The sequence below is a fragment of the Miniopterus natalensis genome, chromosome 5 (genome assembly GCF_054644295.1).
Source record: "Miniopterus natalensis isolate mMinNat1 chromosome 5, mMinNat1.hap1, whole genome shotgun sequence".
Lineage (NCBI taxonomy): Eukaryota > Metazoa > Chordata > Mammalia > Chiroptera > Miniopteridae > Miniopterus > Miniopterus natalensis.
The window spans coordinates 37,089,016-37,106,364 of record NC_142085.1 but is presented as its reverse complement, the minus strand read 5'-3'; the positions used below and the strand labels follow the sequence as shown (position 1 = coordinate 37,106,364).

The window sequence follows — 17,349 nt, the reverse complement described above, 5'->3', positions numbered from 1 at the left end:
TCAGAACCATCACAAAAGAGGCCCCGAGAGTTCCTTTGCACATTCCACCATGTGAGGACACAGCAGGAAGGTGCTGTCTATGGGCCAGGAAATGAGTCTTCACCAGACACTGAATCTGCCTTGACCTAGACTTCCCAGCCTAAATGGTATTTTTGTTGTAACAGCCCTTACAGACTAAGACACCAACTTTTACTCTTACCATTGTTTGCCATCTCAGCTAATGCAAGCCTTGTCCAAGCTATGCCCCTCACTTTCCCAACTCACTGCAATGCCTTATAATTGGTCTCTGCACATCCATCCTCCTCCTTCTGTCTCATGCTGGAGCCCAGTGATCTTACAGATCACAAACCTTATGTCACCCACCTGCCGAAAATACCTCAATAATAGTTTTCCAAGTATTCACAGTATCTCTCAGAGTAGGATCTAAACATTGAATTTTTCAAACTACTCAGGTGATTCTAATATGCTACCAAGGCTGAAAATCACTCCTGCAGACATATACAGCTCAACACTTCTGTGCTAATTTTAAACCTAGAACATTCTCCTACCCCTTCCAAACCCACCTGTCTTAAGTACAATTCAATACAGATTTGAATTTAAATGTTCCTCCTCAGGAATGACTTTTCTGACTTTCTAGATCAGATAGATTTTCTGAAATGGGTTCCCATAGAACTTGTTATATATTTGTTAGTTGCCTGTCTTCTTTCTTAGACTTAAACTCCAAAGAGAAGGTACCACATCAGTCTTACCACTGTATTCTAAGCATTTAGCATGGAGCCAGGCTCAAGGTGGGTGTGCAGCAATTTTGCTAAATGTTATAATAGCATTACTGGAAAAGTGTTATGCAATCTCAGAGGTGAAAAGATTATTTCATTGTGGAATAACAAAAATGACTCTTTTTTTAAAAACTCACAAGACTATTTGAAAATATTGGTAATACCCCTTGACTGAGTGACAATTCAAAAATAGAAAAATACTGTAATTGGCCAATTTTGAATCTCAGAATTAGATGCCTTTCATTTCACCCTGGAATAAAACATTTGAAGGGTGACATAATAACTAATCAGATGATTTAAGTATATGAACTAATTACAGGCTTGCTACGAAGACCAAGAATCACTCACATGTCACAGTTTGGAGATGTGTGCATTTCCACAGCTAACATTCTTTTTCTTAAAAGTATAGTCTGTCTGCCAATAAAGCTCCAATGACCACTCTATCAGAAAACAAGGCTATGGCCGAAAGTCATATACTTAATTCTGTAGAGTCTCTTCTCTAGCATAAGGAGACAAAGTAAAAATATTCTTAATTTCAAAAAATAAAAGGGGTATAGCCAGAGAGAGGTTAGTCAGCCATTACAAGTGAGTTATGATTAAAATATATTCTTGTGAGTAGTAAAAAGGACAGAGAACTCAAAGTCAATTTTCTGTGAGCACACACACACCTTATTGCTAATCAAGCAGAGCTCATTACCACTGATTTTACTATTGTTAAATTTCTGAAAAGTCCTTTCTTAGGGGGTTCTGGTTTTCACAACTTGCAAGGACGAATATAAAAAACTACAGCATAGCTTCAGTGCTACAGTTGATTCATCCTTCAGCCATTGTAAAAATCAGTGGTCTAGGAAATTAAATAAACTTGACCAAAAGAGGGAACATAATCGCTTACCGTTAAAAAATGAAATTATCAGACATTTTTCAGAGAAAATAAGCCAAACAAAATACATTCTCCTTTGCCAGAATAGAGGATTTCAGAGCTTATACTCATGCAGTGCTATAATGTAAAGGCACCAGAATAAGGGTTAAAAGGGCTTGAATGGTAAACGAGGTATGGTTTCCTACCATCAATGAACTAAGAAAAGGACAAGCCGATAGCTAACTCTACTAGAGGTCAAAAGGCATTATTGTCAGGGGCAGGTGATATGCTCTAAGAATACAAAGAAATTAGTTCAAACTGGAGAAAGGGAGAAAGATTTCATGTAGTAGTGTCAAGGGATCACAAAACTTTCATTAGGGAGGTCTTTCACATCAGGAAAGAACAGCAACGAGAGGCTCGGGTGTGGGCAATGACTGGGAGAAGGTGTAGCAGGAACACAGGGAAGGCAGAGGTGTGTAGGGAGCGGGATACGGGTCTGAAAAGAAAGCATGGGTTCATAATAGAAAGCTATGCACTGTTTAAAACATGATCTTAACTGTGAGGAAAATTGCATAGGCAAAAAAGGGTGGCAGATAACTTACAGGGAACTTACTCCTGAAATAGGAGAAATGATATTTTATAGAAGAGAGAAACATCATAGTGTTTTTTTTTTGTGGAAGGAGAACACTGAAAATTACATAATTGAGAAATCAGAGCAGAAGAATAGAACTCAGATTAGAACTTTTTATAACAACATAGAAACAGAGTAGAGAATGAAAATCAAGTTCCATTAATGTAACTCCCAAAATAATTAAACGGGATGACAGCTGAATTCCTACTCAAACAATCAGGCTGAGGATCTTCTACTTTTGTTACTGGACTAGAACTGAGAAAGTGGCAGTGATGCCAGTCATTCAGTTTTACTATTGGAGAGAAAACCGCACATACCCTTAAACCTTCGTTCTTTCCTTTCCCACTTATATAATCTGCTAAAACAGCTAGATCCAGGACTTTGCAAGAGAGAACTAAACAAAAAAATTCCCAAGTAAAAAAACACACACCCAAGGTTATTCTGCTATTAAGAAATCAATGACCATTTCCATCAGAGTATCAAGGCCGAGGAGGAAGGAAACTAGTATTTATTTATTTATTTATTTATTTATTTATTTATTTATTTATTTATTTATTTATTTATTATCTATGTGTCAGGAAGCTTGGTGCCAAGTATTCCCATTAAACCTCACCATTGCTGTTACGATCCTCCTCCTCCTCTGCACCCTCATTTTACAAAGAAAGAAAGTGATTCTCATGGGAGGTAAAAAAGCTTAACAAATATTGGTAGATCTGAGATTTAACCCAGATTCATCTAATTCAAAAATCTATGCTCTTTCCAATAAAAACTCTATGTCCAGAATATGTCCTCAGCAACCCTTCCCCCCATCAATGGTACCTCCTCTTTTTTTTCTGTTAGTTCTTTCTTCATTCGTGTATGTATGTTCATTTTAAAAAATATATATCTTTATTGATTTCAGAGAGAGGAAAGGAGAGGGAAAGGGAGAGATTGAAACATCAATGATGACAGAGTCATTTATCTGCTGCCTCCTGCACGCCCCCCACCGGGGATCGAGCCCGCAACCTGGGCATGTGCTCTGACCAGAATCGAAACGCGATCTCCTGGATCCTACGTTGACCTCAAACGCTGAGCCACACCCGGCCGAGCTATACCTGTTCATTCTTAAATTGACCACCAAACACTTACAGGGTGCTAGACCTTGATGATGACCATTTATCAGCATATAAAAGTGTTTTATACTGAGCATGGTGCTCTAGGCATTGTCCTCTTCCTCATTCAAATATACTGTCAGAATGGATGTTACAATCACATCACATCTATTTACTGCCAAGATGCCTTCTAGTAAACATAAAGATTCATAATATTCATGCCATAAAACCTGAGTGTCTACTACTTTCCAGTAAATACAGGAAATTTTAGTTAATTGGGGGGGGAAGGTATTTACTACAGAACTATCTAAAAGCTAATATACTGAATAATTTTAATAGCTGAGAATTCCTGATAAAGTTGTTAACAGAATTAAGATCAGAATCAATAAATTAAGATCAAGCTGCCACTTGGTTTAAGGGTAATTTTAACTAAAGCACTATAAGTTGTGAGCATATATATCTTAACTACCCTTTTAAGTAAATATTTACTTATAAACTATACAACAGAAAATCTCTCTGCATCAACTGATAAGGATTTCTGAAAAATATCTCATATTGCCAATAAAATTTCATAGCCAGCTAATATAGGAAGCCACCTGCAATATGTAAATGAAAAGAAAGAATGATACCTCCTTTTCTAACGAGGTATTTTCACTCATCATGGGCTGCTAAGTAATTCAAGGACCCTGTATAGTATAGTAAGTATAGCAATAACATAAAAAGATGCTTTTAAAAAGCATACCACACATTGTTAAATAAGTTATATACTATAGTAGACAAGAGGACTGAAGGAAGAGCAAAAATACGAGTATTCCCTGATTTTTAAAATGAGAATGCTTTATGATACTGCTTTTGGAGGCTGGAAGAAGCAGTCTACTACTATTATTTACTCTTACAGAATAAAAAAGGAGGTTGGAAAAAATGCCAGTTTTCATTTTATAGTTGTGCACTATTCACACAAATGAGCTTGAGATCCTCACCAAGGGCCCAACTCCAAACTCAGCTGTGCAGCCAGCACATCCAAATATGTGCACAGACAACTGAACAGCCCTCCCTGCAGCTGCCCACACACCATCCCTTCTCACCAGTGTCATCAATGATCACAAATCTCGCAACTGAAGTAAATTAGTGTCAGATATATCTCCCCAAAAGGGCCAATATCATTGTATTCTACTCCTCCTAATAAATAACTACAGCATAGTAAATACTCCAATAAATTAATCCAATAAAATAGGGGATTAAAGCTAGGTGGGATTAGTAATGAAAACTGCTAATAAGGGCGTTGGAGTTGAAAATAGGAAATAAAAGTCTACCTTAAACCAGTGTTTCTCAATCCTACCTGTACTTTAGAATAACCTAGGGATTGTGAAAAAATACTGGTGCTTCAACCCAACCTCCTGAGATCCTGACATAGTCTGGGGTGCAACTCAGGCATCAGGATTTTTAACAGCTCCCCAGGTGCTTCTAGTGCACAGGCAGGTTCAGGGCCACTGTCTGGAGTTCTAGCCTATGTCTATCAACAATGCAGAGGGAAAGCCTTTCAGAAGGTGGCTTAAACATAAAAATACACTTAACAATTTTCAGTTGCAAATCCTATTAATGGTACTTCTCTTTTTCACACAGGTACAAAAGATTCACATTTAACAGCATTTTCTGTTAAAAAAAAGCCAAGTGAGCAACTAAGTTTGTCATCACTGTGTTCACCGCCACAGACGCCTGTGCATGGACAAGGCACTTGTTTAAAGAGAAGTTTCAGAGGGACTAGAAAAGTACAGATCACTGAGGCACACCATTCTCTGGGCCCAGCTCCTCAGACATCACAGAGAGCTGTGATGCCACACAAAGCAGCCACCAGCATGGACTTGTCCTACTTTGGATTGACTCCTGCTCGGAAATTACAGATATGATGAGACACCTTGTGGTTCACAGGATAAAAAATAATCAGATGAGGACACAAACACTTTACAAAATACACAGGTAGAAATAACTTCAGTTATTAAAGGCACAATTATTAGTAATATTAGGTATTAAAATATGCAAAGTGCCACCTAATTTGTATGAAAGGGTCAAAGAATAAGGTCATTCTATCAAAAATATCAATTTACAGAAAGAATGAACAAATTATACTAAATCCCAGGGGGAAAGCTATCTTATTAGAATAACAATGGAAGGAGGGAAAGATGCCAAAATTCTGCAAAATTCTGGTTTATTGATATATTTTTTAAAACTCCAATTATAATAAAAAGTACACTGAAGGATCAGGAGCTTTATTTTTTTTCAGCAAGTGGTTACATCAAATGGATATAAAATGTATGTATTACATTATATTTTACATAGAAAATCCCACTTCAGCTCATGAGAGTTATTTACACTACAAATATTTACAAGCCTAATCAGAGGTGGTAATTTAAATATCAAGCTAAGAAGCATCTTTGAAAAGCAACTATGTGTAATGTCTCACTGAATCAAGCACTGAGGGAGGGCACAAAAGCAATTCAGTCTTTGTTCTTCATGTGATTTATTAATTACAAGAGTGATGAGGAATTTTTAGAGCTAGGATTTTGAAAGAACCAGCTTTCTCTGGAAACAATCTCTGTCTTATTTCAAAGCACAAAACTTGGCAGACATAGTCTGAATGTATTAAAGACACACAGGCAATATTTCTCTCTGACTATAAGAGAAATGGGAGAGACCAAAAACAAGAACAATTATCATACAATTACCATACAATAACTGAAACAATGGATTTGCGCAGTGGCTGAGAGCAGCTCAGCACCTGTGTCTCCAGCAGAGCACACAACGAAGGCACTCTGACGGATTTCATTTTCACACTAACTCTAAGAAATGTCTATGAGCAATGTAAATTTTGAAAGTCACATGTTTCCAAAACAGGAGATTCAACTGAAAAGACCACATTTACCTGCAGTATAAGAAGTGTAATGCCAACCTTATAATGAGTGCTATCACACAAATCACAGAAGAACTGTCATGGGGCCCATACACAGTAGACCTCCCTACACAGTTCACTCCTGGCACTGCTGGTTTTGTACCAGTTACTGATACATGTGCTCCGTCTCCATATTCCATTTAGGAGTTCATTCACATTCACTCTACATCAAGGTCAGCGAGTTTAGCCAGTTCCAAGTATGCACAGTTCCAAGTGCATGATAAAAACTTTATTTCTGAGTAAATGTGTTTTGTCTTATTGCCTATAACATGCTGGCATTCATTTATAGCAGTATATTTCTTTTTAGTTATATTACTTTATATACTCCTTAAGGATTGGTATAATAGTATAGTTTAAGTAGAAGTTAAGGCTTTCTACTGATTTCTAGTATACAGTATACTGCATTTCCTATCCAAAAATTTCCTTACAAGATGTCTTTTAAATTACTTTAAATATATATAAGAAAAAGGATGTTTTCCCTGAAATAAACAGGGGACTGTCTCATACAACTGCACAGCTTATAGCGGAAAATATGACATATTCAGAATCCTCTATCATGGCACATATAGGTGCTTATTAGGAAGGGAGGAGGAAAGTAATGATGGATGGAGGGTGAGAGGGTAAAAGGGATAAGTGAACAGAGAGAAACAGAGATACACAGACAGTACAGTCAACCTATCCAGGGAATGACCTGGGCACTCAAGATACATACTTTCCTAAAACCCAGCCTAGGCAAGGAAGATGACTGTATTGTGCAATGAGAGTCAGAGCTGGGTACAGGGAAGAGATTTGGGAGGACTGAAGATTTCCATCTGAACACTGCATACTGCAGGCTGCACCGCTGCCCTCAACTAGGCCCAGCCTCCAGAGCTCCTGGAGTCCTGCAGGCCGGGTACCTACTCCAGCATTGATCTGGCCCTTCTTATGCCCCATTTCCACACACCATGCGTACCAGAGTCAGCTCTTGTTATAATAACTATGATATTTACATTTCTAAATTATTGCCTTGTCACTATTAAAGCCATTTAAAAATATTCTGAATTTTTTAACCTTAACTTTAATTTCTTTGTATGTTGATAATCTCTAAAAGATTAATTCAATTTTTATATAATGAGTAAAGCATATCTAATGTACAATTCTCCATGCACATTAAATTATTTTGGAGCCTCTTTTTTTGAATTTTAGTTTCAATTACAGTTGACATTCAATATTATTTTGTATTAGTTTCAGATGTACAGCATAGTGTTTAGATAATCATATACTTTACAAAGTGATCCTCCCAATATTTCCAGTATCAGCCTGGCACTATAGTTATTATGTTATTGACTATATTCCCTATGCTGCACTTTATCCCCATGACTACTTTGTAATGACCAATTTGTACTGTTTAATCCCTTCACCTTTTTCACCCAGCCACCCAACCCCTCTCCCCTATGGCAACCATCAGTCTGTTCTCTGCATCTTTGAGTCTGTTTGTTTGGGAGCCTTTCATTAGAACCAATATTAAATCAAGGGCACAGTCTCCAATTTTTATGTACATTATGCATGTGTATTTTAAATCAACTGAAATTTTAAGTAAACTTCTATCATTATATTTGACAATTTATATGAGAAGAGCTATGTCAAAACTAAGAAGGAAATGCTTATGCATTCATTTTCCAGGGTCTTTCAGTATCTGTAAAACTGTGAGTGCTCCAACATGTAATTCTGGGCTGTTAAGTCAGGTTCTTGTTTTGTCTCCTCAGGACATGGTCTGAGGCAAGGTGACAATAAACAGATGGGATGGAGGCTGAGTGGCCTGGACCAGAAAAGTCGCCGCTATCAGGAGAGAAAGACAAGGTCCATGCTGGGTCTAAAGAGGTGTACATGGGCAGCTGGGATATCCAGCCACTGTTCCAACCCTTGGTCAACACCGTTGTAGCCAAAAACCTTTTCTTAAATCCAGACTTACATAAGCTGAGAAGCAGGGTCTAGGGCAGGCAGTCCAACCCTGAGGATTCAGTCTTCAGGGTGTACAGCACTCAAAGGGGACAACAAAGGATGGCCAAACAACCATAAGCATTTTCAGCTAGAAGGGTAGGGATGCTCCTAAAGCCTCTGGTCGGATAGGTTGTCTCACAGGACCCTAAACTTAGATAAGCTAAATTCAACCTAAACTAACTATACTGCTCTGCCCACCACCTCCACACGCTATATGTGTGCTCTGTATTCAATGAACTTCACAAATAAACATGTAAAGCAATGAGTTCATTTCATTTTCTCTTACTTTCCCTTTACTCTAGCCAGTTACTCCTCCAGTAGCCTATCTATCATTTATAAAGACACACTGAGTACATAACATTGTAGGGGGAAAAGCACATACCTGACACTTCATCCATCTACTTCCCTCCTGTGAATGCCAAATTACTGTACAAGTATAACAGCAATCTCCAGATTCCCCCTGCCTGCCTGCCCTGCCACACACACTCAACAAGGCACTGCTCCTGTCACCATGCCCCTTCAATCCCTAGTCAACATTAAAGAATAGTCACTAACACCTTCCTGGCCAGTCTCTATGCCCTGGGTCTTGCTCACCCAACTACTGAGACCTAGATGAAGTCCTTGCCAACATTATGAAGCCATCTTTAAGAAATTGTTCTAGATTAAAGAACATAGTTTGTCTCTCTCACCTTCTCCCCTATAGATCAAGAAGATTCTTGGGAGAAAAATTAGTGTTGCTCTGATTTATTCACAACCCTCCCTGCTCCCCGCTCTATAAGTTAGGATGTGCTCAATACAAGGAAAGGAATACATGGATAACAATGGCTTAAACCACTACTTAACCTTTCTAAAAATTCCTAATAAAGTAAACCTAGAGTTTCTTTGACTGCTCGGCAATGTAAGGAAGGGCCCAGGTTCTTCTCACCCTCCTCCATCTTTAGCATGTTTGGCATTAATTTTCAATACAGCCTCACAGTTGCAAAACAGCTTCCACAGTTCCAGGCATCATATCTTTGTGTGTCAGTGTCTCATACAGGAAACAGGATTGAGGTGAAAAAAATTTTAGCTCTATTTCATGAAACTCGGTCTCTTTATACAAAAAAGAAAATCTTTATCAAAAGCTCATAAGATTGCTTTCTACCTTACATTGGCTGCTGTCCAATCTTAGAGCAATATTGACAAAGCAAGTCCAGCCTGGCCAGAGCGGCTCAGCGGCTGAGCATCATCCTATGAACCAAGAGGTCACTGGTTCGATTCCCAGTCAGAGCACATGCTCAGGCTGCAGGCTCAATCCCCAGTAGGGGGCATGCAGGAGGCAGCCGATGGATGTTTCTCTCTATCCCTCTCCCTTTTCCTCTCTCTAAAGTTAATAAAAACATTTTAAAATGTTTAAAAAATGTTTCTAGATTTGGACAATTAATTATATGTGTGGGTATCAAGAAGACAGATAACACACAGCTTAAGAAAAGTTAAAGAAATGGTAAGGATTGGCAAAAAATTTGTTAAAAAACAAGAAAGAAAACCAAAAAACAAGTCTAAGGTGTTCATGGATTAACCCAGTGAACATGAACACATTTCTGCCACAGAAAACTGGAGTGCTTTAGTAAAGACGAAAAAAGCTACAGAGTAGACAACTAACTGTGTCTGCCATGCATCACCACAAGGGTTCTGAGAAATGTCTGGGCTTCTTTGAGCCTTCCTCCCTCCCTCTTTCTCTCCCTTTCTCTCTCTCCCCTTCCCTTTCTCTCTCCCTCCTTTTACTTTTCCCCCTCCCTCCTTCCCTCCTTCCTTCTTTCCTTCCTTGTTCCCACTACTGAGCATTTAAGTAAAATAAAAATGTGGCATAATTCTAAGAAAGTTATATTTATCCTGTCTCTGTACAGTCTAGTCAGAGAAGTATGTTTAAAGAAGTATGTTAAAGAAGAATATAAAGAAGTATGTTTCTCTTTAAGAAACTATAGCCCAGCCACTGCCCACTCTCCGGGTGCTGCCGTGGTCCCAGCTGCATTACCAGATTTCAAACTGTATTACAAAGCCATTGTAATCAAAACGGCCTGGTATTGGTACAACAACAGGCATATAGATCAATGGAACAGAACAGAGACCCCAGAAATAGACCCACGCCATTATGGTCAGTTAATATTTAACAAAGGAGGCAAGAGTATCCAATGGAGTAAAGACAGTCTCTTCAATAAGTGGTGCTGGGAAAATTGGACAGACACATGCAAAAAAATGAAACTAGACCACCAACTTTCACCATATACAAAAATAAACTCAAAATGGATAAAAGGCTTAAATGTAAGTCACAAAGCCATAAAAATCCTGGAAGAAAACATAGGCAGTAAAGTCACAGACATCCCACGTAGTGGAATTCTCACTGATACATCTCCTAGGGCAAGAGAAACAAAAGAAAAAATAAACATATGGGACTACATCAAACTAAAAAGCTTTTGCACAGCAAAAGAAAACAGCCTCAAAATACAAAGGAACCCCATGGTCTGGGAAAACATATTTGCCAAGGATGTATCTGATAAGGGGCTAATTTCCAAAGTGTACAAAGAACTCATACTACTCAGCAAGAGGAAGACAAACAACCCAATTAAGAAATGGGCAAAGGACCTGAATAGATACTTCTCCAAAGAGGACATACAGATGGCCAAGAGACACATGAGAAAAATGCTCGACGTCGCTAATCATCAGAGAGATGCAAGTTAAAACCACAATGAGGTATCACTTCACACCTGTAAGAATGGCTACCATCAACAAATCCACAAACAACATGTGCTGGTGAGGGTGTGGAGAAAGGGGAGCCCTAGTACACTGCTGGTGGGAATGTAGACTGGTGCAGCCACTATGGAAAACAGTATGGAGGTTCCTCAAAAAATTAAAAATGGAGCTCCCTTTTGACCCAGCGATTCCACTCCTAGGAATGTATCCTAAGAATCCTGTAACATTCATCAGAAAGAATATATGTACCCCGATGTTCACAGCAGCACAGTTTAAAATAGCTAAGATCTAGAAATAGCCCAAGTGGCCATCAGTAGATGAGTGGGTAGAAAAGCTGTGGGACATATACACCATGGAATACTACGCAGCTGTAAAGAAGAAGAATCTCATACCCTTTGGGACAGTCTGGATAGACCTGGAGAAAATTATGCTAAGTGAAATAAGCCAGGCAGAGAAAGACAAACATCACATGATCTCGTCTATACGTGGAATCTAAAGAACTTAATAAACTGATGAACAGAATAGATTCAATGACATGGAAGCATAGATCAGACTGACGAATGTCAGAGGGATGGAGGAGGGCACGTGGGTGGAGGGGGAGAGATTAATCAAAGAATTTATATGCACATATGCACAACCCAAGCACACGGACAATGGTGGGGAGAGGGACCAAGGAGGGGGATGGGAAGGGGTGGAATCCGTCACTGGGGAGAAAAAAAGGACATCTGTAATATTTTAAACAAAACTAAAATTTAAAAATTAAAAAAAAAAAACTATAGAAAAACAAATTAAAATAAATGGCTGAGTTCCTAACATGCTTTAAAAATTATATAATACTTCCTTATTTGTACTTTGACATTTCAACTCTGCTTTATTTCATTCTGGGTTGCTCAGTTGCTTCAACCGGCAGTTGATGCTAGAAATTAAGTTCCACAGCCTCTCATTATGTCAAGAATTATTCCATTCAACATTTCTCGAGGGCCTGCTGTCTAAACACTCAAAAACAGTTGTATATGTACAGCAACCCTGAAAATTCCAGAAATAAATATTTAATAATATAAATACATCTATAATATAGTTCTGATTTTCAGGTATCACGTTTTCTTAGAGCAAGCCATATAAGCCTTTCAAATTCTACAGCTTTAAATAACAGCTGTGTTCCTCCTCTATTTTCCTATTAATCTAATACCCTTTACAGTTTTTTTTCTTTCTCCTTTAACAGTGACTCTATTTATCTGAGTTTATCCATTTATTCCTCATTTTTCAAGTTTAAGTTAACAGATGGAGAGACCAATTACTTCCAAACATCTATGATGAAGCACTTTACCTGCAATTCCTGCTGTGAGTAAAACTGATTTTAATTGTATGATATTTGAAATTTTCTCTCACAGGCGTTGTAAGTGAAAGTTTTCAGCATAAGAACAAGTTACCACCTAGGCTCTTACTGTGAGACATACTTTATTCCAAACAAAAAAATACATCTATTTCAGTGTTATATACAGGCCCTTCACCATAAACAACAGTTTTTGCTTTGTTTTGAAATGTATCTTTATTGATTTCAGAAAGAGAGGAAGGGAGAGGGAGAGAGAGAGAAACATCAATGATGAGAGAGTCATTGATCTGCTGCCTCCTGCACACCCTAGACTGGGGATCGAGCCTGCAACCAGGGCACATGCCCTGATCAGGAATCGAATCGCAATCTCCTGGACCATTGGTTGATGCTCAACTGCTGAGCTGCACCAGCTGGGCTAAACAGCAGTTCTGGTATCACAGATGTTTATGATAGTCACACTTTAAGATTACTAGAGTTTTTATATGTGTGCATTATATCAATCATATAACTTTTCAGAAAAAAATTAAGAAAATTGATTATGTTTGCCATTCACTGGGTACCATTACCTAGAAAGACTCTAGAGACTAAAATGTGGCTATAAATCATATAACACTATTTTTCACTCACACAGTGAGATTTTAGTAACATCTGGGTATCAGGTTAGTGAGCTTTCCTGATATCCCCAAAACTAAAGTTAGTGAGTACACTACTACCATAGCTACCATGTGTGCACTAAAAGCGTATTCCTAATTGACAGTCACATTCTTTTCCACGGCTCCTTTTCCTCTGCCCACCCTGGAATGTTGGAACCCACAGTACCCCCAGCTCCAAGCTCTGTTCTCCCTATCTCATCTCCAGCTATACCTTCAACTATTACTTATATGTCAATGAATCTTAAATTTGCATCTCCATTTCCAGCCCACTCATCCCTTTTTAATTTTAGGACCATATACTTCCACCTTCCTTCTAGATAATCCCTGTATATTCAGGGGTCAGACTATACTCAGGCAAGTCTCACTCAACTTTTTATTCTAAAAGTTTATTTCTGTGTTCACTACCTGGATTCAAAGCACCACAATCAATTCAATACCAGGATTGGAAAACTCAATTATCCTAAATGCCTCTATCTCCCTTAAAGACTCTCTGAAATCTTTCACAAATGTCTGAAGTGTCTACTCTGAAACCATGAAATCTGTCTGACCTCCTTTTAGTTCTTACCATCATAGATCTAGTACAACTCATCATTCTTCATATTGGCTTTGGTAAATGCTTTTAAAACTTGTCTCCTTGCTTCCAAACACTGCTACAGCCAAAACGTCCTCTATGCTCCGCTTCCAGCTGACAAATATTTGTTGAGCACCTTCTGTGTGTCAGCCTTTGGGGCGGGAATTTAGTAGAGTGTGCCTAGCAATCAAAGACCTATACTCCTCAGCGAACTTGGGCTTCTGTTCAGGAGATCAGGCAGCAACTAAGTAAACAAATAGTCCACAGGGGTTGTTTGGTTAAAGAATAACTGGTGTGGGGGGTGCAATGTACAAAGAGTAGACACTTAGAAGGTTTCATTTAGAATAAGACTTCCAGGAAGGGAAGAGGCCAGCCACAAAGAGAGTCAAAGAGAAGAGCATAGCAAAGGTCAGAGGCACGAAGAGCCTCTGCGGGCTGGAAGGAGGCCCACCGTTTACAAGGGGGAGGTTGTACGAGATAAGGTGGGAGGTGAATGGAGGTGAAATCACCCACAGCATCCTGGTCAATGATCACAAATCTGTATCTAATGTGAAGCAGGCTGGAATTTAGAGAGGGGTTTTCCACAAAGGGGTAACATGATCTAATTTACTTTTTTGTTGTTTTTTTTAAAAATCACCGGAATTATGTTTCCCAATCCCAATATGAGGGTCAATCCTATGCATCAGAAGAGTTCTATGTTTCCTGATAAATGGGATGACCACATGTTCCAGTTTGTTCAAGTGAGTCCTGGTTCTTGCCTGTTGTCCTAGTGTAACTATGAATGGTCCCCTTCTTTCACTCTCATAAGGGTCCTACAGAGACCATAAAGTAAATGGTCAACTTACTGATAGGAAATACAGTAAAATAGTCCCTAGGCTGACATTCAAGGCCCTCTGAACCTGGTCCCAATTCACTCTCTTCCCTTCTCCCCCATCACATCTCTACCTTCTGGTGTTCTGGTCACTCTGAAATGTAATGCTGGCAGTATCCTGAATGGGACATGTGTCTTCCACTGCTGTGCCTTTGCTCACGCTCCTGCATCCTGGTGCATACTGTGACCATCACTGACTAGTGGCCAGACACAAGAAGCCTCCTAGAAACCAGGCAGAATGAATAGCTCCTCCTCTGCACTTGACTAGTACTCCTATTATCCCATTTGTCACAACTGGGTTAATTATTTATAGGTCTGTTTTCCCTGCTAGAATAGTTGGAAACTAATGGCACGGATGGCACCTCCTCCTATGTTTTTGGCTCCTCATGACCCACCTCATGCCTGGTCCACAGCTGGAACTTGATATATGACTGCTAGATGAATTATTTAATATAAAAGCAACATATAACAATAAGATTGAACAATGTGATTTTAAAATTAATTTATCTGTAAGCTTAAAACATTACTGCCTTCATATCTATTTCATTTTCTAAATTCAACCCATTGTCTAATGTAGCCCATTCACTAGGAAGGGGCAGTAAAGTTTTAATACATGGCTAGAAGTACAAAATCTTTATAGGGAAAGAAGTCTAGTTTTAGGAAATTAAACAATTCCTAAATAATTGTGAAGCACAAATAAAACAGACGGATGTACTATCAAAAGACAATTTCATACACTCACCACTCTTAAACAATCCGGAGCAAATCCTGCTCAGAAGAAGTTTTTGACGTAATTGCAGAACTTCAGCTTCCAAGGTTTCAACCTTTGACCTCCACTCCGACTCCTGCCCAGACACCACCCTCGCAAGGTGCTCTGTGTACTCTCTGCTGCTTCTGCCTGGTGGTTTTGAGCGGATAATTGCCAAGGCCAGAGCCAGTTTTGCAGTTTTCAGATACCATTCTTGATTATCCATCTTGGCTTTCGTCTCTATGGTGCAATAAGAAAAAAAGTTATAGAAGTGCCTTTTAACTTTTGCACTGCATTTGCTCACAACTGATTTTATAAAGTAACACTAATTAATAAATTTATAATACTACTTCACACCAAGTAACAGAAAAATATTTCTCAGGAACTGAAAACACTATGAAAAAATATGCAAAAGAAAAATGTATACACATGCATATTATTAATAATCAAAACAATAAGCTCAAACAATTTGACAAATTCCTGGGGTAGAAAACATATACATTAATTCATTTAGTGGTTTCTAACAAATGGCATATATCAGAATCTCAGATATATATATCTCTCTATATATACGACATATATAGAAAAATATAAATATTATAGATCTAGATATAGATATAGAGATATAGATATAGAGATAGAAATATAGATTTCCATCCCCCCTAAAATTCTAATTCAGTAAATCTGGGGTAGAAAACTGAGACTTTTTTATAACTTTTTAAAAATTTTTCAATTATAGTTGACATACAATATTGTATTAATTTCAGGTGTACAGAATAGTGGTTAGACATTTATATACCTTACAAAGTGATCACCCAGATGAGTCTAGTGCCTGACACCATACATGGTTATTACAATATTGACCATATTGTCTATGCTTTTCAACCCTGTAACTGTTTTTATAACTGGCAATCTGTAAATCTTAATCCTTCTCCTTTTTCACCCAACCCCTAATCCCCCTCCCATCTGGCAACCATCAAAATGTTCTCTGTATCTATGAGTTTGTTTCTATCTTCTTTGTTCATTTATTTTTTTTAGATTTCACATATCAGTGAAATTGCTTAGTATCTGCCTTTCTCTATCTGGCTTATTTCATTTAGCATAATACCTTCTAGGTGCATCCATGTAGTTGCAAATGTCAACATTCCATTATTTTTTATGGCTAATATTCCATTATATAATGTACCATGCCTTCTGTATCCATTCATTTATCAATGGGCACTTTGGTTGCTTCCATATCTTGGCTATTGTAAATAATGCTGCAATGAACATAGAGGTGCACATTCTTTTCGAACTGGATTTCTTTGGTAACTACCCAGAAGAATTGCTGAATCATATGGTAGTTCTAGTTTTTTACAGGGTGGGGCAAAAGTTGGTTTACAGTTGTTCATATGGAAAATAATACAATTAATAAATAATAATACAAGAATAAACTCTGTTTCCTATACTCACAACTGTAAACCTACTTTTGCCCAACCCTGTATTTTTGAGGGCCTTCCATACTGTTTTCCATGGTGGCTGCAGCAATTTACAATCCCACCAAGAGTGTACAAGTATTCCCTTTTCTCTACATCCTCAGGTGTGAGGTGATATCTCATTGTGGTTTTAATTTGCATTTCCCTGATGATTAGCAATGTTGAGCATCTTTTCATATGTCTACTGGCCATCTGTATGATCTCTTTGGAGAAACGTCTATCCAGGTCTTCTACCATTTTTAAATCTATTTTTTTGGTGTTAAGTAGTATGAGTTCTTTGTACATTTTGGATATTAATCCCTTATTGGATGTGTCATTTCCAAATGTCTTCTCCTACTCAGTAGGTTGTCTTTTTATTTTGCTAATGGTTTCTTCACTGTGCAAAACTCTTTAGTTTGATGCAGTCCATCTGTGTTTTTTTGTTTATTTGTTTCCCTTGCATGAGGAGATATATCCAAAGACTACATATATATTACTGAGTGATGTTAAAGATTTTACTGCCTATGTATTCTAGAAGTTTCATGGTTTCAGGTCTTACATTTAAGTCTTTAATCCATTTTTAGTTTATTGTTGTATAGGGTGTAAGAAAGTGATTCAGTTTCATTCTTTGGCATGAGTATGTTCCCTTTTCCCAGCACCATTTATTGAAGAGACTATCTTTACCCCATTGTATATTCTTGCCTCCCT

General features: G+C 38.1%; 1 protein-coding gene across 1 annotated transcript in view; it reads right to left on the bottom strand.

The window, feature by feature from the left end:
* MEI4 (meiotic double-stranded break formation protein 4) overlaps positions 1-15,419 on the bottom strand; it is a 101,437-nt gene extending 86,018 nt beyond the window's left edge. The window contains exon 1 of the mRNA XM_016207287.2: positions 15,182-15,419. Within this exon, the coding sequence (XP_016062773.2) occupies positions 15,182-15,413 (232 nt within the window). The 5' untranslated portion in view covers positions 15,414-15,419. The remainder of the gene's footprint in view (positions 1-15,181) is intronic.
* Between the last annotated feature and the right edge of the window lie 1,930 nt (positions 15,420-17,349).